The sequence below is a fragment of the Panicum virgatum genome, chromosome 8K, assembly GCF_016808335.1.
Source record: "Panicum virgatum strain AP13 chromosome 8K, P.virgatum_v5, whole genome shotgun sequence".
NCBI lineage: Eukaryota > Viridiplantae > Streptophyta > Magnoliopsida > Poales > Poaceae > Panicum > Panicum virgatum.
Window position 1 is genome coordinate 12,419,459 of NC_053143.1, and position 20,520 is coordinate 12,439,978.

Consider the following 20,520-nt stretch of genomic DNA (forward strand, 5'->3'; position numbering starts at 1 on the left):
GACTGCTTTTTCAACACGATACGGGCTCTATGAATATTTGGTCATGTCTTTCGGGCTCACAAATACTCCTGCCTATTTTATGTATCTCATGAATTCATTATTCATGCCGGAGCTTGCCAAGTTCGTCGTGGTTTTTATTGACGACATTCTGATTTATTCTAAGAATGAGGAAGACCATGCTAAACACTTACGCATTGTTCTTCAACCCCTCAGAGACCATAAGCTCTATGCTAAGTTCTCAAAATGTGAATTTTGATTAAATAGTGTGAAATTCTTGGGCCACACAATTTCGGACCAAGGAATATCAGTCGATCCCAGCAAAGTTGAAGAAGTGATGGACTGGAAACCTCCTACTTTCGTTCATCAAATCCACAGTTTTCTTGGTTTAGCAGGATATTACCGCAGATTCATTCCGGGCTTCTCTAGAATTGCTAAACCAATGACTGAGATTTTAAAGAAAGGTGTGAAATATAATTGGGATGTGAAATGTGATGAAGCATTCCACACCTTAAGAGCACATCTGACCACAGCACCAGTCTTGGCTCAATCTAACAACAGTAAGCCATATGATGTTTATTGTGATGCATCGGGTACTGGTCTTGGCTGTGTTTTTATGCAAGAAAATTGGGTTATCCCTTATGCTTCTCGAGCACTCCGACCTCATGAACTCAATTATCCAACTCATGATCTTGAGCTAGCAGCAGTTATTCATGCTCTCAAGATTTGGAGACATTATCTTATGGGTACTCATTGCAACATTTACACTGACCATAAGAGTCTCAAATATATTTTTCACCCAGAGTGATCTAAATATGAGGCAAAGAAGGTGGCTAGAATTAATCAAATATTATGATCTTGAAGTTCATTATCATCCCGGCAAAACCAATGTTGTAGCTGATGCTCTCAGCCGTAAAGTTCACTGTAACTGCCTCTCAGTTGAATCATACAACGAGACATTATGTGCTGAAATGCAGAAGCTAAATCTGGAGATTATTCCTGAAGGGACTTTGAATCATATCTCCATTGAACCAACCCTTTATGACCGAGTCATCATGGCACAAGTACATGACAAAGGTGTTGGGATTATCAAACAGAAAGTGTTAGAAGGTGAACGGAAAAATACAAATGTTTCCGTGTAGATCACAAAGGGAATTTGTGGTTTGAAAGTCACTTGGTCGTTCCTAGAAATCAGGAACTCCGAAAGCAAATTCTTGATGAAGCACATCTCTCCAAATTTTCAATCCATCCTGTTAGCACCAAAATGTACCAAGATCTTCGGCAAAATTTTTGGTGGACACGAATGAAAAAGGAAATTGCTAAATATGTTGCAGAGTGTGACACTTGTCAGAGGGTAAAGGCTAGTCATTTGAAAGTTGATGGAACCCTCCAACCTCTGCCATCTTGGAAATGAGATGACATCAACATGGATTTCATTGTGGGCTTACCCAATATCTCGCAGCATCATGATTCTATTTGGGTTATTGTTGATCGACTCACAAAAACAGCTCACTTTATTCCAGTACATACTGAATATAGGGTTAGAAAATATACGGAAATTTATCTTGATCGCATTGTTTGTCTGCATGGTGTACCCAAGATAATTATTTCTGATCGTGGTGCTCAGTTTATAGCACGATTTTGGGAACAACTTCAGGAAGCTCTCAGAACCAAATTAATTCGAAGCTCTGCTTATCATCCGCAGACTGATGGACAAACCGAAAGAGTGAACCAAATTCTTAAAGATATGCTTAGATCATGTGTCATTCATTATGGCAAAAATTGGGACAAATGTTTACCCCTGGCGCAATTCTCATATAATAACAGTTATCAAGCTAGTTTGAAAATGGCACCCTTTGAAGCTTTGTACGGTCGCAGATATCGAACTCCTTTGAGTTAGTCACAAACAGACAAGCATAAAATATTCGGACATGATTTAGTGGTCGAGGTTGAGGAGCAAGTAAAAGTGATACAAGAAAACTTGAGGGCAGCTCAGTCTAGGCAGAAGAGCTATTTTGATAAAAGGAGGAAGCCTTTGCAATTCAATATGGGTGATCGTGTCTACTTATGTGTTTCACCAACCAAATGCGTTCAACGCTTTGTAATCAAAGGCAAATTGGCTCCTCAATACATTGGACCTTATGAGATCATCGAAGAGTGTGGACCCATGGCTTATCGATTGCAACTTCCCTCGCAACTCGCAGCAATCCACAATGTGTTTCATGTATCTCAACCAAGGTTGGAAATAGCGGGCTATGAAGTTTAGCGGTAACTTTCTCTAAAAGCTATAGCGGGCTATAGTGAAAGCTAAATCATTTAGATGAATGATAAAATAATAAATAATCTCATACAAATTATAAGTATCGTTGGTCTAACACCTAAAATTTGAGTCTAACACGTCTCTTAACTATCCAATAGTACCCAATTGACATTTAGCGCTGCTAAGTCTCACAAAAACCTATTTAGCGGACATTTAGCATGGCTAAATCTCATAAAACCTCCTTTAGCGGATATAGCGAACAAATATTATATAGTGTAGCGGTAGATCTCCTAAAAAGCTATTAGCATGCTATAGCGAGGCTATAGCGGGCTATTTCCAACCATGATCTCAACTCAAGAAATGCGTCCGAGTTCCTACGAAAATTATTGAACAACAGGAGATCTTCGTGGAACCCGACCTTTCTTATGATGAACATCCTATCAAGATCCTTAATCAAAAAGAAAGGAGTACTCGTCGAAAGGTGGTTAAAATGTACAAAATTCAGTGGAATCATCACACTGAAGAAAAAGTCACCTGGAAGACTGAAAATTATCTCAATCAACATTATTCTGGTTAAAAGTCAAAAGGGCATGCCAATCATCACATTGCTTAATAGAAATTCATATAACGGCATTTTTTTTGAACCAGAGCAGAGGGACGGAGCAAAATGTTTCTGAAAACATCTGGCCCGTTTTCCTTTGCTGTGCGGATTTTTTTCATTTTTATATTTAAAAAAAATTAAAATTTCAAAAATATATGGCGGTTTCGAAAAATTTCAAAACTATACCCCTGTCGCCCCCTGCCTGGGCGACAGGACCTAAATGTAAAAAAAATTTACATTTAGGTCCTGGCACCCGGGACGCATTAAACAGCGAACTTGTAAAATCGATATAAAATCATAAAAAAAATCGGAAAAATACAAACTCAATTGTTCTGGATTCTATGAAACAAGATCTACAACTTTTGTTATATAAAGTTTTTCATTTCATCAATGTATCTTGCTCTATTTTAAATACTAGTTTAATGCACTTTTATTTAAATCTCAAGATCCATCCTTTGGATGCAGGTCACCTTTGGCTAGAGTGTTGCATATGATGAGCATAGGCTTGCACAAAATTGGTAGATCTAGAAAACATTTCTAGAATAAGTTTTTAAATTAAATCTTGCAATATGTCTAGTTTAAATGGGTTATTTATCCATGCTGCTATACTAAGTTTTAGAAGCCATAACTTTTACAGTACCATTATTTTATTTCCTAAGAGCTATAAAAAAAGTTTGGTAAATTTTAGATAAGCACAACTAGACCAAATGAATTATGACTAAGGTAAATGCACTAAATCAAGAAAAATAGTTCTTGTACCTAGAAAAAATTTGAAATAATTCATTTGGTCTAGTTGTGCTTATCTAAAATTTACCAAACTTTTTTTGTAGCTCTTAGGAAATAAAATAATGGTACTGTAAAAGTTATGGCTTCTAAAACTCAGTATAGCAGCATGGATAAATAACTCATTTAAACTAGACATATTGCAAGATTTAATTTAAAAACTTATTCTAGAAATATTTTATGGGCCTACCAATTTTGTACAAGCCTATACTTACCATATGCAGCACTCTGGCTAAAGATGACATGCATCCAAAGGATGGATCTTGAGATTTAAATAAAAGTGCATTAAACTAGTATTTAAAATAGAGCAAGATACATTGATCAAATGAAAAACTTTATATAACAAAAGTTGTAGATCTTGTTTCATAGAATTCAGAACAGTTGAGTTTGTATTTTTCTGATTTTTCTACGATTTTATATCTATTTTACAAGTTCGCTGTTTAATGCGTCCCGGGCGCCAGGACCTAAATGTAATTTTTTTTACATTTAGGTCCTGTCGCCCAGCCAGAGGGCGACAGGCCCCCTGTCGCCCAGGCAAGGGGCGACAGGGGTATAGTTTTGAATTTTTTCGAAACCGTCATATATTTTTGAAATTTTAATTTTTTTTAAATACAAAAATGAAAAAAAATCCTTGCTGTTCCGAGAGATCCAGTTGGCCCACCACGAGTTTAACTTTTGGCCCATGAGCCCAACAGCCCACGGCCCATCACATCAGGTCGGGAAGAAGCGTCTCGTCCGGAGCGCCGTCACTCACTCACTGCGGTCTCGTCTCCCCGGCGGCCGGCCGCCGCCACTTCGCCCCTCCTCACCGGACTCCGCTCTCCACTCCAAACTCACACCAGTTCTACCCTGGCGCCTTGTCCATACTTCGATTCATCCCGCTAGTTTCCGCTGATTTCCCCCCCAATCCGAGGAGTTCTAGAACTCGTCCAGGGCTATCATGCCCGTCGACACCGGCGATGCGGACTGCGGCGCGACGGCGGAGGCGGAGGCGGCGCCTGCTCCGGAGGCTGGGATGGTCTTCCCGTCCTTGGGTACTGACAGTGCAGCAGACACCCCCAAACAAGCGTTCCAGCAACAAGCCATCTAAGGCGCCATCTGGCCGGATTGCAAATGGAGATGCCGATTCCTTCGAAACCACTGCCCGTGGACGCAGCGGCGATGTCACGCAAGAGCCTGCTTCAGCATTTCAACCGTGTGTTGGGTACGCTCTCCTGACGGATGAGAGTGAGGAATCGTATGTGTGGTTGTTTGAGACTTGACTCACCTTTATGGGTGGGAAGAAGCCAGTGTCGTTCACGATGAATTATGACAGGGATGTTGAGATGGCTGCCATCAAAGTCTTTGATGAAGTTGGACAACGATTTTGCCAGCGAGATATCTTCTCCAGTTGCAGGGAGAGGTTGGCTCCTGTTTATGCAGCACACCCATCATTCAAGCAAGAGCTCAAGGATTGTGTAAGTAAATTGGAAAGGATTGATGAGTTTGAGTCAACATGGAGGGTTTTGCTTAACAAGTGTAATCTGCTAGGGAGTAAGTGGTTGCAAACAATATATAACATCCGTCATCAGTGGGTGCCTGTCTACCTTAAAGATAGCTTCTTCGGTGAAATGGTCAAATGCACCGAAGTGGGAGACAATGTTCAAGTTTTTACAGAGGAATTTCATCGCGACTACCAGATTTAGTATTGCAGTTTGATAAAGCGATGCTGCTACATTATCAGAATGAACTCCAGAAAGACATTGCAAGCTTCGGGTGCAAGATGGTCATGAAGACTTCATACCCAATGGAGAAACAAGCATCTGAGCTGTACACCAAATTTATGTTTGGCTTGTTTCAGGATGAGCTTGTTGGATCCTCAGACCTTTTAGTGAAGCTGATTGAAAATGGAGGCATTAGCAAATTTGAAGTAACTAAATCTGGCATTGCCAATAGTAGATACACTGTTGTCCGTAATGCCTTTGAGAGCAGCATGACTTGCAGTTGCCACAAATTTGAATTTGCTGGGATGCTGTGTCGGCATATCTTAAAGGTTTTTGTTGCTATTGGCGTGCGAGTGCTTCCTGATAAATATATACTGAAACGATGGTCAAAAAATGCCAAGGATGACTTGTTATCTGCAGTTCTCGAAAGCTCAAAAGGACCTTTTGCCTGGCAGTGTAATGATCTGTACCGTGATGCTATCAGATTTGCCGAGGAAGGCACAATATCTCCAGTGATATACAAAATTGCCAAAGAGGCTTTGGTGAAGGCTTTTGCTGAAGCTTGTCCTCAAAGGAAGTTCCATTCGTAATAAACAAAACAGGTACTGATCACATGTTATCGTGGTAGGGTCTTTGTCTTACTCTGCAACTCCACCCTCATTGATAAATCTGGAATACCTTGATGTGGCTTACTGATTACGCAATGACACTTCTTTGTTTGCATTTCCATTCTAACAACTGTTACATACAAATCACCAGGAAATTCACATGCTATGGAGTTAACAAGGATCTTGTCCATGGACCTGCTGGCACCATTAAAAACCAATCTGAATTCTGAAGACCCCGGTCTGGATGGCAATTATTTCAGAATATGCTTTGGGGGTAGGTCTGCAATTGTTTCAACGGAGACAAAGTCTGCGATAGGCATTCTGAGACCGCACTGTTTAGTAATGCCGTACAAATCATCCCTCTGAATTAACAGGAGACTGGCGCTTTCTCTGTTAATTAGTGGCTGAAGGAAGGCCCATTCAGCCATTCTGGTGCTGGCACTCTTATCTTGCACAGGATCTTCATTTAGGATCTGATGATGCTCCAAAGAGGACAATCAAGAGCTGCATATCTGGCATCTACGGCGCCCTACAGGGATTGTAACATTGTTTGCGTGTAGCTGTCCACTGTGCCAGCTCTGTGTGCTTTTGTTGACACGAAATGAAACCATTGTGAAACTCCTGGGATGATGCATGCATGATGCTGCTGCACGTGAGTGAATGCAGCACCAACTGCTGCTCTGTTGCCACTTGAGGCTGTCCTTTCTCTTGTTGTACTGTTGTACTTGGAACCAAATCACAAGCATTCAAAATACTGATATTCAGACTTCACTGGCATTCATGCCCCTCGATTTTGAAATCACTGTTATCTGCTTCTGTCCGTCCTGCCAGAAGAAGATACGCTTATGTTCATGTATCCATGAAAAACATCTTAATCTTCCATAAGCAGATGCTAGTAGATAAGTAAAGTCCTGCATCCTCAAAGGCATGTTTACGCTCGCTGGCAAGTGGGCCCGGCACGACAGTGGCGGAGGCTTTCACAGTTTTGACCGCGCCTGGCATGCCGGCTGACCGTTTCCGCATCAGGGTCGCAACTGGAAAATCATGGTACGCCCAGGGGCTGATGCGTAATTCCTCCGGGTAAAAGCGTCCTTGCAAATGTTTCATCCACCCCCTCGGCGTGATTCAAAATCCGCGCCCTGGTCCCCCCCCCGTCCCCTCCCTCCGGCCTCGCCTAAAAATCCCGGTCGCTCTCGCAGTCTCGCTGTCCTCAAGCTCCAGCTCCCCCAACCCCCCTCACCTCGGCGGCCGCCCAAAACCCTAACCCTAGCCCGCCCCCCTGCCCGAGCTCCGGCGCCGGGGACATGGACGGCGGCGGCACGCCCCGCACGCCGGAGGACGTGTTCCGGGACTTCCGCGCGCGCCGGGCCGGCATGATCAAGGCGCTCACCACCGGTACGTGCCGCTGCTCCTCCTTCCATTGCCGCCCTTGCGGCGGGGCTTTGAACGGTTCGGGGGGTTCCTGGGGCTCCGGAGCCTTCGATCGGTTGGGTCCTGGGTGGCTGATTTGGTTCCCCGTTGCTGGTTTTTTTTTTTGCAGACGTGGAGAAGTTCTACCAGCAGTGCGACCCAGGTGAGCTCCTCCGATTCGCTGTACTTGAGCCTGGAATTCGTGCGATTCGGTCGCGTTCGTGCTGTTTCGTGCCGGAATGATTGGGTCTTCGAGGAGCTTGACTGGGAGGTCTTGTGTGATTTTTGTGTTCCTTGCTGGGAGGGGTAATTTTTTTTTCTGTGGATTTGGTTCTAGTTCGCTTCTCGCTTCCATCCATTCCTGGATTTTGCTGGATTTTTTTTCTCTCTGCTGGTTTGGGGAATTTGGCCTTGAAGGGAAAGCTTCTGTGCCTTTTTACCTCTCGCAGAAAAGTTTGATGGAATTGTTCTCTGTTGCTTTGGTGCTTCTCACTGTCGATCTGCTATCAGATCAGTTTGGTGCTAACAAAAGGAGGTTGGACGAATGAGGTATAGGAGGGAGCTCCTTTTCTTTTTCTATCCCTTTGTTAAGCGACTTACCCAATTGGATGACGTTTGCCCGTACTGTTATTTTGGGCTCGGGAGAGCAGGGGAGTAGAAAGTAGTGTCAAGTGACCACGTTGGCACGTTGCCCACCTCATGAGTCAGGACTCAGGAGGGGTATTTTTGGCCTTTCGTTTGGGCAAGCGAGAAGTTATGGTCGCTTTCAGTGACGACGCAAAAAGAATAATACTATGCACTAGGGAAGTCACTGGAGCATAAGGAGACTAGCACTGACACAAGGTTACTCCCTTATCATGGCCCAATAGATTTCCTTGGCATCCAAGTGGAATCTTCCTCTTATTGTTATTATATTTACTCCTGGAATAACCAATTAGCTTTTACTATCTTAAGTTTCTTATTACTATGTGCTTTTCTTGGTATTCGTTTTAAGGGTTATCTTAATGGACACTGGTAGCCACTAAACCTGAGTTGTACATTCGTACTCTTGTTTTCATGTGTTTCTGTTTCTTTCTATTCTCTCTGTAGTTTCTTTTTTTCAGTATGCATACAGTTGCAGTCTTTTCCAAACATTCTTGGTTCTGGTTTCTTATGAGTCAAATAGCATAGAAGAAAGAATCTCGACAGAGACTCAGAAGCTTAAGGCATAATATTTTGATTGCAGAGAAAGAGAATCTGTGTTTGTATGGCCTTCCCAATGAAACATGGGAAGTGAACTTGCCTGCAGAAGAGGTTCCTCCTGAACTTCCAGAGCCAGCTCTAGGAATTAATTTTGCACGTGATGGAATGGAGGAGAAAGATTGGTTGTCACTTGTCGCCGTACATAGTGATGCTTGGCTGCTGGCTGTGGCATTTTACTTTGGAGCAAGATTTGGGTTTGACAAAGAATCCAGGTACTGTACTTATTATTGATTTATTTCTCATGTTGCTGTACCCAATCTTTGTTATCTGACTCTACTATGCTTGTGTGTTATTGAGTAGTGAGGTTCTATCTATTCTTATTGTTGTTATTGCGCAGTTATTCCTTATCACTGTTTGCATTGATTGTGTTGAAAATCTAAAGTTACTTTGGTCATCTGAGTTCTACAAATGTCTTGTTGAGAAGCACATTCTGCTAAAACCGATACAATAATACGCCTCTATTCTTCTCTCTTTGAGATATTGGTTCTGGAATTCCGGGTCATCAGATCGTCATTGGTGCTAACTTCACTAGTTGTATAATCTCCACATGCATCTTGGTGCCTTCTCCAACCAAGATTTCTGCCATTGCTTTGCATTTAATTGCTCCTGGTTGGTTTATCTTTTATATTGTATTTGTGATTTTTGATCTCTTGGTAATGAATTTGGTGATTCGGTCAATCAAGATTGTTTTTTTTGTGTAGTATGCTCACCAATGTTTCTCTATTCCATCATGGTTTCTTCTCCTTTTGTTCCATAGATGGAGGATGCTATTTGCAAGATATTGGCTATTGCTGACCGGACATGCATTTGCACTATAGCTTAGTTGTCATTGGTACACCATCCCCAGCAGTTTTGGCTGCTTATCCGCCTAGCTGATGTTCTTTTGCACCTGCCCAACGGTTACAGGCAGAATTTGAACCTCAAAAGATGTCCTGTGTAGCTAGTATTGTAGGCTTGATCATGATGAAGGTCCCTGCTTCATGCTTTTTTTCCATGTGGTAGTTTTCATAAACATGGCCAATATGAGGATCTATGTAATGAGTGCTAGAATGGTTAGATGGATCATGATACCCTATCATCTGCATCCTCCTTTAGTAGCGATTCTTTTTCTCCATGATAACATTGAACTCAATCTCTCGTGCCATGTCATTTATTAAACATCTTTGACTTATGATCTATCTTCTTCAAGTCAAGAGTATGCACATACCTGGGCCATCTCAAACTTCCTTCTACTCATTGCTCACAGTCAGGTATTGTTGATTCATCTGCTCCTATAAACTTGCTACTGATGCACATTTGCTTTGGTTATACTCTACTAGACCTAAAACATCTTGCATTAAGAGAGATGATGGCATCCTTGGCTGTATTCTCATGCCACTCTACACACACCTTAGTTTATTGGCTTACCGTACTATGTATTGCTTGTTTGCGTATTTTGTCCATCTAGTGTCTACTTACCTTATATATATGTACTATCTCTTTGGATTGGATGAGAGTGGCTTTGCACTAAGAGAGATGATGGCATCCTTGCCTGTATTCTCATGGGAACTCTACATGCACCTTAGTTTACTGGCTTACCGTACTAGGTATTGCTTGTGTGCGCATTTTGTTAATCCATCTGGTGTCTACTTACCATATATATATATATATCAAAATCGAATACTATTCACCAACCTGCCAAGATCCTGAGAATCGCACGCACACCATAACCCGCCTGCATATTAGATACTAATCGAGCACATATCCACATACGTCGCTATCATCCTATAAGCCAGTAGCCTTGAATTTTTGCTCCTAATATTCGCTAATCAACTGCATAAGAATCACGCACTCGTCCACCACCCACGAAGGTCGCTATCGTTGAATAGTATCGCACACCCATACTTCATAATCAAGTACCACATAATTTGCATAATCACAAGAAGTGCTCTGCATAGTGCACCGAATAGTAAGTGAATTTGGGTGCCTGAGCCACTCAGTTGAAGTGCTCGAGCGCTATTCATATTCTGAATTTGAATAGTACTTGATATTTTGAATAGTGCCACGAATTTGAATAGTAACTATTCACGACACTATTCAAATTCAGCAGTTACTATTCAAATTCGTGGCACTATTCAAAATATCAGGTACTATTCAAATTCAGAATATGAATAGTGCTCGAGCACTTCAACTGAGTGGCTCAGGCACCCAAATTCACTTACTATTCAGTGCACTATGCAGAGCACTTGTGATTATGCAAATTATGTAGTACTTGATTATGCAGTATGGGTGTGCGATACTATTCAACGATAGCGACCTTCGTTGGTGGTGGACGAGTGCGTGATTCTTATGCAGTTGATTAGCGAATATTAGGAGCAAAAATTCAAGGCTACTAGCTTATAGGATGATAGCGACGTATGTGGATATGTGCTCGATTAGTATCTAATATGCAGGCGGGTTATGGTGTGCGTGCGATTCTTACGATCTTGGCAGGTTGGCGAAACCAAAATTTCAGCCGGTGGAGTGTCTTATGCTTGTGTAAATCCTACTCGGTACTCACCGCATGCATCGCTAGCTTGCTTCAGAACCAGGCCTACCCGATCTTCTCCCGAACTAACCCCGGCCACGCGTACATAGGACTCAGTCCCTACCGTCTCCCCAGGCAGTTCCACCCGAAGGGAACACTTCTCTGCGGACACAGGCTCTCTCAGGCGCCTTTCCATGGGCTAAACGAGAGCAACTCAACGCAGAGGTTTCTCCTCTAGGGTCCCTAGCGTAGAGACATCACCCCGTATGCACGAGCTCAAAGGAAAGCAGGGAAATTCACAGGAAAGCTTAATCCATTTCCACAGAGCAAACTTACATACGGCTTTCCCTTTCGGGAAACCCCAAGCACTTACACAACCTTGGATTACCTTACAGGCGAAGGGCGATTACAGCTTCTCCCTTATTTCTATATTACAATGGAAGTGAGATGGCTACTAATTAGGTGGAGTGGTGGTGGATGCGCTCTGAGTTCTTCGTCTGGTTCGTTGTCCGTCGTCGTGTCGAATGCGTGCGTCTGGCTTCTCCTTTTATAGACGGGAGGAGCCTTCAGGCTTAAGAAAGCGCTGGACACCCGACGTCTTCAATTATCCTCCTTTACTGTTGCCTGGACAGCTGGACGATAACGCTGGCTTCAATAATTGTCCTGGATACAGTAGAACTCACTGTTGAAATTACTATTTATTCCTTTTGCCTTGTCCACTTCCTTCACGTGATATTCTCTGGATATATTCGAGAATATATTCGGTGTATAGTCTTCCACGCCCGAATGATTGATGTCGCAGACATCAAGCAAACACTCTGGCATGTTATATATATATATATATATATATATATATATATATATATATATATATATATATATAGGCCAGGGCTAATCTCTACCCTGGGTATGGAATAACTATTCCATACCCGAGCCAGCCCAGGCACCATCCGATCACGCCTGCTCCACGGGTGCGGCTGGTTTTTTTCTCCGTCGCAGCTTTCCTCGTTGGTTTTGCTGCCCCTGGCGGTTTTCCTCCCATGTCCCACGTGCGCACGATCGGGTTAGTTGCCTACCCATTTTCCCCCGATGTGATGGACGTCCCCCGATGTGAAAGACGTATGATGGAGGTTACCTGCTGGTTTGGAGGTGTGATTGGTCAATGATGTGAAGAGACATTAGTAGACGCATGTGCATTGTGGATTACAATAGTTTAGTGACTGAGACTTATCCTTCGACTAGATGAATTTCAAAAAGTTTGTTTTGCCATGTCGATGCATTAGCTTATAGATTAAATTAATTATTCTTTATTACATCCACGTTCTGCTGCATGTGGAACAAGAACAATCAAGATCGATCTTCTCCCACCAAATTCACGAGCACTAACAAATAAGGTTATATCGTAATGTTTCAACAACACATGATGATTAACCTTTTTGTCTCGAACGATGATGATTAACTTTTATGGTCAAGTATCCAACATTGTACTTGAAATTTCAGATTTCACGGCAACACCTTGATTACATTACTTACAGGTACAAAGTTTCCAATAGCTAGTTCTACAATCAGTACATTTGTATATAGATTTTTGTAGGTGCATCTGAGGTCATGTAGAACTTCAATTAAAATTGTTCCTGCAGATGCAGCTGCAGGTGGAGGCTTCATCCAGACGACCAGACCCGCAGAACCATCCAAGCAAAATTATTGATATTCATCCTTAAGACTAAAAATGGTCAAAGACTCAAATTGTTATCCAAGCACAGGATAGATAGAAAAATGGCGTGAGTGCAACCATTAAAAAAAATGCTAGCTTGTACAATGACACATGCACGGAACACCATCTTCTTTGCTAATGTGCAAAATGAAGACAACTTATTTGTTTTTTTTTAAATGAGAAGATTCAGCTTAGATAGTAACTCTCCATGGTAGCCAAGTTAACTATTAGCCGGCATCTAGAAATGCAGGATGATGACAGTTTAGATCAAATCTCATATTTTTATAGGCAAAAGATGCAGGAGAATAAGGCACCCAGTTTTAAGGGTAAAGAGTAAAAAAATGCACAAAATAAGGTATATGATGCTGCTGCTGTTAGTGCTAGATGTAGAACGAAAAAATGAACACCTTTTCTTCTAAAGCTTCAGGTTCAGAATCCCAAACAACTCTCTAGTCTCTATTGATTTCGCCAATCCAACATATTTCAAATGCATGTTTTATTTTTGCAGATTACAATGCAGATCTATGCAAAAATGGGTAAATAGAAGCATTGAACAAAATTACATGGTAAACTGGATGAATGAAAGCATTGAACACAATTGCATGGTAAACTGGATGAATGGAAGCAGAGACACCAAACTGTATTTTTCTTTCTGAAGAAAATATTGCATACAATTATAATGACGATAGCACATATGAGAGCAAAGAGGATCCAGTTAACTGAACACAGATTAACACATAAGAAAACTGTTTGAGCAGTGCCATCTCTGTGGTAGCGGCATACATGAACCCAAGCATGCTGGCGTGGCTTGCAATGCAACATTAGAGCTAGCAGAAAACTTGTCAGTGATGATGAAGACAGGTAGCAATGAGATCCACTACAGAATCAGACTTCGATCTAGCAATAATGTAGTTAATCTTGTATAAAAAGAGGTATACCGGTGCATTATGACAAATAGAAATGTCAGTACATGGGGTATACAATTTTGTTTCCTTGAATTTACTTGGCAAGATTGGTTCTTAACTACAATCATTTGCTGGCTAACATGTTTAACTCAGTTCAGTTGCAGGAAACTGTGGTTAAAGCAAATAACATGTTTGTTCACCTGAAAAATGTACAGAACTTAACAAACTAGCACCTATAATTATTGCATATCTAAATTCTTTAAACAGGAACTCATCTAGTCATATTGACAAATAAAAGTCATCAATTCTTTTAAAAGAAATTAAAGCTCTAGTTATCTGAACAGGTATCTATCGGTCAACAAATAAACATCTAGGTCTATGAAGAATAAGTATCCTTCAGCCAACAAACTATAGGTTCTACACTTTCTAGATCTACTCTTTACTGCAAACTTGAATTAGTAATCAATAAAAATATACCAAGAAGAGAACAGTTTGTTGGATCATCTCATGCAAGAGCCCAAACAAATGAACGAAGCTGAAATACAGTCTAACAACAATGGGAAAACCACACCGAACCAGTTAGAAATCTGTGACAGCACCTGAAAGTTAGGAAGGTTTCCTACGGACAGAATCTGGACAGTGCTGCTCTGCTCACGGCGTTAGTGTGGGAGCTGGACAGGTCTGGGGGCTTCACGGCACATCTTGAGCACCTGCTTGTCTCCTGCAACTCGTTAGTTAGGGATACACATCGGCTGCTGGATGTTACCACCATCCTGCAGAGACAACATAGATCCCATGTGTGTGCAGCAAGATTGGAAGAAATCCCATATGTGACTATGAGATTGCAATAATCTATGGCCAACAATGCTCTAGTACCTCCATAGTTCCTTCATATCAATGCAAGAAATCAATCCAAATCAACAGAAATACACGAGAGGAAAAGGGGCACCTTGCGCTGGGGGATGGGTTGTCAGAGGCTCAGACCTCATTAATCTGAAGAAATCCACGGCGGAGGGATTTGGAAGCTGCCGCCACTGCGAAGGGGTACCAACCTATTGCCGTGCAGCTCGTGGGGGCAGACATCGGGAGGGTGGTGCGGCACCGGGATCAGGGGCGCGTCTTGGGGGGGGGGGGGGGGCGGGGGGGGGGGGGAGGAGGACTGGCGCCGCGACGACCTCCTGCCACGCTCACGCGCCGCCGCGCAGCAGCTCGTGGGGCGGGCATCGGGAGGGTGGTGCGGCGCTGGGATCGGGAGCGCGTCTGGGGGAGGGAAGACCAGCGCCACGCCGACCTTGTGCCAGCGCTCGCGCGCCGCCGTGCAGCAGCTCGTGGGGGCGGACGTCGGGAGGGTGCTGCGGCGCCGAGATTGGGGATGCGTCTTGGGGATGAGGGAGCGCCGACGGCAGGGTGGTGCGTCGGCAAAACAGAAATCCGAGCTAGGCGCCGGGATAGGGGGCGCTTCTGGAGGAGGGAGCGGCGACGGCAGGGATCCGAGCGGGGCGGTTTTGGTGGGCGGCGATGGGAGGTGCTGGGTTCGGTGGTGATGGTGGGAGTGGGGGTGGGGTGGTCTGGGAGTGGGGGTGGGTGGCGGGGTGGAGGGGGGCGCACCTAGACCGGGGGCGAACCGGGGGGCGGCAGATCTGGTGCGCACGGCGCTCGGGGTCAGGGGCGGCTCGGGTATGGAATGGGTTATTCTATACCCAGGTTATAGAATAGACCTACTATATATATATATATATATATATATATATATATATATATATATATGAACTATCTCTTTGGATTGGATCAGAGTGGTTTTTGGTAGCTATAGGTTCTTAGGGGTTCTTCTTGGTGCTACCTGTTATTGTTGGTTATTGTATAGGCTGTATGCATATTTTCTCATGCTTTCAGACAATTGTTATCTGGTTGTGCCAGTTCTCCCCATTTTCATTTGTTGTTTCTAATGCTTGGGGTGGAGTTACCGAATTAGTTTAGAATTAACATTTTCATGTCACAAAGATTGCTTGACTATGTTTCCCACAATTTGGAGATAAAATTGGGTTCACTATTGTTTACCAAAAAATCGTCAGCAATCTGGCTTGCAATGTTGCTGTGTTGGTGATTGTAATTTCTCCTCGTATTTTTAGCTGCACCCTGTCATTTCCTTTTTTCCCCCTCATGAGCTATCCAAGCTGTATTTAATTTCTATGGAATGTTTTTTTTTCTTCCTGGTTACCGTCTTGAGGAAAGGGTACCAAGATATGATCCTTGATTTTGTTCTATCATCTCTGCTATTTCCTTATTTCCCGTCATGAGCGAACCAAGTTCTCTTAGTCTTATCCTATGCAGTGTGTTTTTGGCACTGCTGCACCATGGGCCGGGGCTACCATGTTACGAGTTCTTGCATATTATTTGTTCTATCATTTCATGAACCTGCACATTTTTTTCCTGAAATGTGGAAACTCCTAACTACATTTCATGACCATTCACATTTTTTTTGGGAAATGTGGACACCCTAATTCCATTACTGAAATATAGTGGAATCCATGTTCTTTTGGATACAAAATCCAGGACAAGGGTACAGAAGTGCAGCACTGATGTAAGATAATCAGGAAGACATCTAGCAAGGGATCAACAGAACAATTCAGTTTGACTAGATTGATAAGAAAACTAGAATAGATTATCACTTCGCACTGAATTGCTTCTACTCACTATATTCTTTCCTCGTTACTTGTGATTTGTCTTTCCTTTCAAAAATAAAGATGTGTGATTTGTCTGAGTGTTTGTTTTATGCATGTACTCACCAATCACCATCTTTTGTTGACCTGCAATGGATAAGGATCCACATGGTAAATGTGTATGCTTCTTCATTCTCTTTTTAATCAATTTAGTTTCATTAGGACAGCTGGGAGACCTTACTCTGTCTTGATGGCTTACTCTGTCCCAGTCAGGCATGAAAACTTTCTTAGGAGCTTGAGCTTCCCTGTAGACATGGTGCAGAACTATTTTGCAATTATAATCACAAGATAATGGAAATAGTTGTGACAATTTGGCATGCTGTTTGCATAATTTGTTAGGATTCAATTTTAAGCTCTTTATTAAGAAAAAAACGAAAGAAAAATCAAAGATAATGTCTACTTGTTCTTCTTTTGCGTAAATTTCTGGAGTGATTGTTCTAGACTTCTGGTATGTAACAGATCGCTGAAGTTAACTGACCATTACAACTAAAAGGTTCCTGAGCAAATCTTTTAACATATGTTCAGTAACCTGCAGCCCTATCTCCCTTTGTTTCAGCATTCTTTGCATTGGCATCCGTTAGCTATAGTATTCTACATTGTGATTATTGTGGAGTGGTAGAGATATTGCCCCTCAAAAATAATGCTATTAACCTAAGGTGTTGGCATGTTGTGGCAATTGATGTTCTAACTGGAAAGTGTTAGGTATATTGATTTTGGTTCTACATCATCACAGAAATTTCAAAAATTTAGGTCAAACTCAAAGATGAAACTTAATTACTTTATGAATGGCAAGCCTTTAAACAATTAAATTTGTTTATCTTTCTTGTCACATAATAATAATTATGATTGAAAAAGTAATTGCATCATTTGACATTGAATTCTAATTATTTATTTAGGCCTTAAAAATATTCAGTTGTACATAATATTTTTTTTGTGTGCCCTTGATATTTTCAAATTCAAGCTTAATACTAGTGTCATGTTAACATTTTGATAGGATTACGTTTATGTTTTTGAGTTGTCTGAATGTTGCTGCAGTCCTCTTGTGCTCATTTTTCTTGACATATTCATTTTCTCTCATAAATGGAGGGGTAATTCCTCTATTTTCATACAGCGGGAATCTTTCTTACCACTGATATAGCAGATTCTCTTCCCATATTAGAAAATTATAGCTCTAGATGCTTCAATAGTCAAAATGACCATTTGTTTTGAACATACTATACTGCATTAATTAATTTCTAACTGGTAGCAAGATGGAGAAACTCTTTTGAGTTCTATTAGATAGGATTGTTTGCTTCTGATCCTGGGAAAACTGCCTGGCACAGACAGCACATCCAAGCGCTAGATTTCATTGGCCTGGGCTCTGGATTGTTGCCTGGCTGCAGCTGCCTGAGCTTTGTAACTAGTGTTCGATACTTTGGGTCTTTGCGGCCCTGATCTTTTGAATTCAAGTTTGGTGATATGTGATGCTTTTTAGTATGCAAATAATAATATGGAAAGCTTTTTATTATAACCTAAAGGAATTTGATGTATGCGTCAGACTTCATTATGCAAACTATAATATGGAAAATTTTCTTTTGTACTTCTGCTGGAATATTTTCCTTACAATTAGGGGCCTGTAAGAGCATTTTGGTGTTCTACGATTCTATGCTCTAAAGGAATTAGATGGATTTTCTGACATCCATATATAATCAACTATTTGTGGTTTTATTGCAGGAAGCGGCTCTTTGTCATGATTAATAACCTCCCTACCATATATGAGGTTGTCACAGGAACTGCGAAGAAGCAAACCAAAGAAAAAACTCCGAAAAACAGCAGCAAGAGCAATAAATCTGGCACAAAAGTATGATTCCTTTGATTCTACTTTAACTGTTTTAGCCTCAAATAAGCCCCTAACTTCATTCCACTAAACGCATATACAGCCACCACAGCAACCAGAACCCAACTCAAGGGGTTCCAAGATGCCACCTCCAAAGGATGAGGATGACAGCGGAGGCGAGGAAGATGAGGAAGAGGATGATCATGAAAACACATTGTGTGGTTCATGTGGCGACAACTATGGACAGGACGAGTTTTGGATATGCTGTGATGCCTGTGAGACATGGTTCCATGGCAAATGTGTCAAGATCACTCCCGCCAAAGCCGAGCACATCAAGCACTACAAGTGTCCGAACTGCAGCGGTAGTAGCAAGAGAGCCCGAGCATGATCCTGGTGGGTATATCCATCGCTCATGCCTGTAGAACCAAGAGGTTGACTCGCTGTAAAACATCCACATGGGACCGACTGCCCCCATGGTTTCGCATTCAGTCGTTGCTTTCAGTGTAGGACCAGCTGTAGGGTCTTGATGTGCTGTTTGTTGTATGTCAAAGACATTCTAGATCTTCTGTTGTTAGTAACTAGCAACTAACTGTAGTAGCCTGTATTTCTTCAAGCTTCTCCCAGCGCGCCTGTAGTATTGGATTTGGGAATAGCTTTAGATCTCAGTTGTGCATTATGTATCACCATGTACTCATGTTAATTCGTTAAAAGGTTGTGTGCTGCTATTTCCCATCGCCACTGGCATACTCGCAAAAGCAACACATGAAACTCCTCAGCTGGCTTACCAAGTTTTTTTATGTATCTCCAAAATCTCGTCCAGTTACAATGCTCCAAGGTGGTATGCCCAATTATTCTCCATAGATTTGTTTGTTTTTTGAAAGATTCATAGATTTGTCTGCTGATCATATGAACCCGTTGGCTCAATTTCAGTAATTGCAGCATCGTCTTTCCATCCAGCAGCATAGCTTTGCATACTTTTTCTGAGGCAGCTTATGAGTGGTCAATGGTGTAAACCACAGTGTAGTGGGGGTTTGACTTTTGGCAGTGCTGCAGCTTGTCAATGGAACACAACATGCAGATGGGCAAGGTAGGGAGGACTGCATCGGATCGGATGCCCTGTGTAGTTTACAAGCATATCTGCATCGATCGCGGTCTGCTTTCCCGGGCTCCTCTGCTTTTTTGGTTTTCTGATGTGTTCATGTCCCTGTCCAGTCCGCAGCCTATCAAACAAAGCTTTATCTTCCACTCCGCCAACCTCGCCTTTTTGACTTGTCCAAGTTTATCCCTATTCTTTCTGCGGTCTGCTTCAGCGCCTTTCCTGATTTTTGTTCTTCTTCTCGCTCCCTGGCGTGCCAAATCCTGGCGACAACAATGGGGTATAGGGTATTTGGCGGTTAGATATTATGATTCAAGTGGCGTCGCAGCTCGGATGCCACGGCAGCTTCTTCAGGCTTGGACGGTGTAGTTGATGTCCTTGCGCATTCGCAGGAGTTCCGCATCTTTGCAGCTCCGCGATAGTGATAGAAGCTAGTATGTATGTGTGTCCTAATAACTTTGTAAAAGCCGGGAACGGCCTTGCAGAGATTGTCTCACCTTGATGTATATAGTTGTGTCTGAGATCATAAAAGCTTCATTTGTCTAAAAAGACAATGATGGATAAAACTTTTTGTTAAGCATTTGCAGTAAATTAGGCATTCATTTTGCTATTTTTTACCAACTCATTCATTTTCTTCTTTTACATCTCTCAAATGTCCATTCATCATATTTCGATGTTTGCTAGTGTCTGGTCAGAAATTAAATTCAAATAAGCATAAACGAGATCATTTTTGGGTTGCTGGCAGAAACGAGATTTTTGCGAAGTACTCCCTCTGCAAGTCATTCTAGGATTGAAAAATTGTTTAAAAAAAAGTCACTTTACCCTATTTAGAAAGTGCATACACATATAAAAATCAATTAGTGTTAAATATGAATAATAAATAGAGGCAAACATGGTTATTTTAATCTGTGCTAAAATTTCTAGGATGACTAGGATTTTGGGATAGTAGCTAGTAGTATTCTCATATCAAATTTCATATTGAGGACTGTTTTCTTCAATCTAAATTCGAATCCAAGGTTATACCATCTAAAAATTAACAAAAAAATTATTAGTAAGTGCAATTGTTTCAAGAGAAGGTAGAAACCTAGACAAAACTGCCAGTATCAACAGCACATACTAGTCTTTCTTATTAGATTTCCAAAGCATAAGCTAATTTCAC

The 20,520-nt window shown here is 41.9% G+C and overlaps 1 protein-coding gene and 1 long non-coding RNA gene across 2 annotated transcripts; both read left to right on the forward strand.

The window, feature by feature from the left end:
* Window positions 1–4,359: 4,359 nt before the first annotated feature.
* LOC120643959 lies at window positions 4,360–6,723 on the forward strand. The gene is made up of 2 exons (XR_005663251.1): window positions 4,360–5,946; window positions 6,104–6,723. It is a non-coding gene; the product is annotated as an uncharacterized LOC120643959 (long non-coding RNA).
* Window positions 6,724–7,118: 395 nt separating this feature from the next.
* Window positions 7,119–19,003, forward strand: LOC120643958 (PHD finger protein ALFIN-LIKE 8-like). Its single transcript, XM_039920478.1, has 5 exons — window positions 7,119–7,347; window positions 7,493–7,525; window positions 8,588–8,816; window positions 18,163–18,289; window positions 18,369–19,003. The coding sequence occupies exons 1-5, from the start codon at window positions 7,257–7,259 to the stop codon at window positions 18,651–18,653; spliced, it is 765 nt and encodes a 254-aa protein (XP_039776412.1). The 5' UTR covers window positions 7,119–7,256; the 3' UTR covers window positions 18,654–19,003.
* Window positions 19,004–20,520: the final 1,517 nt, after the last annotated feature.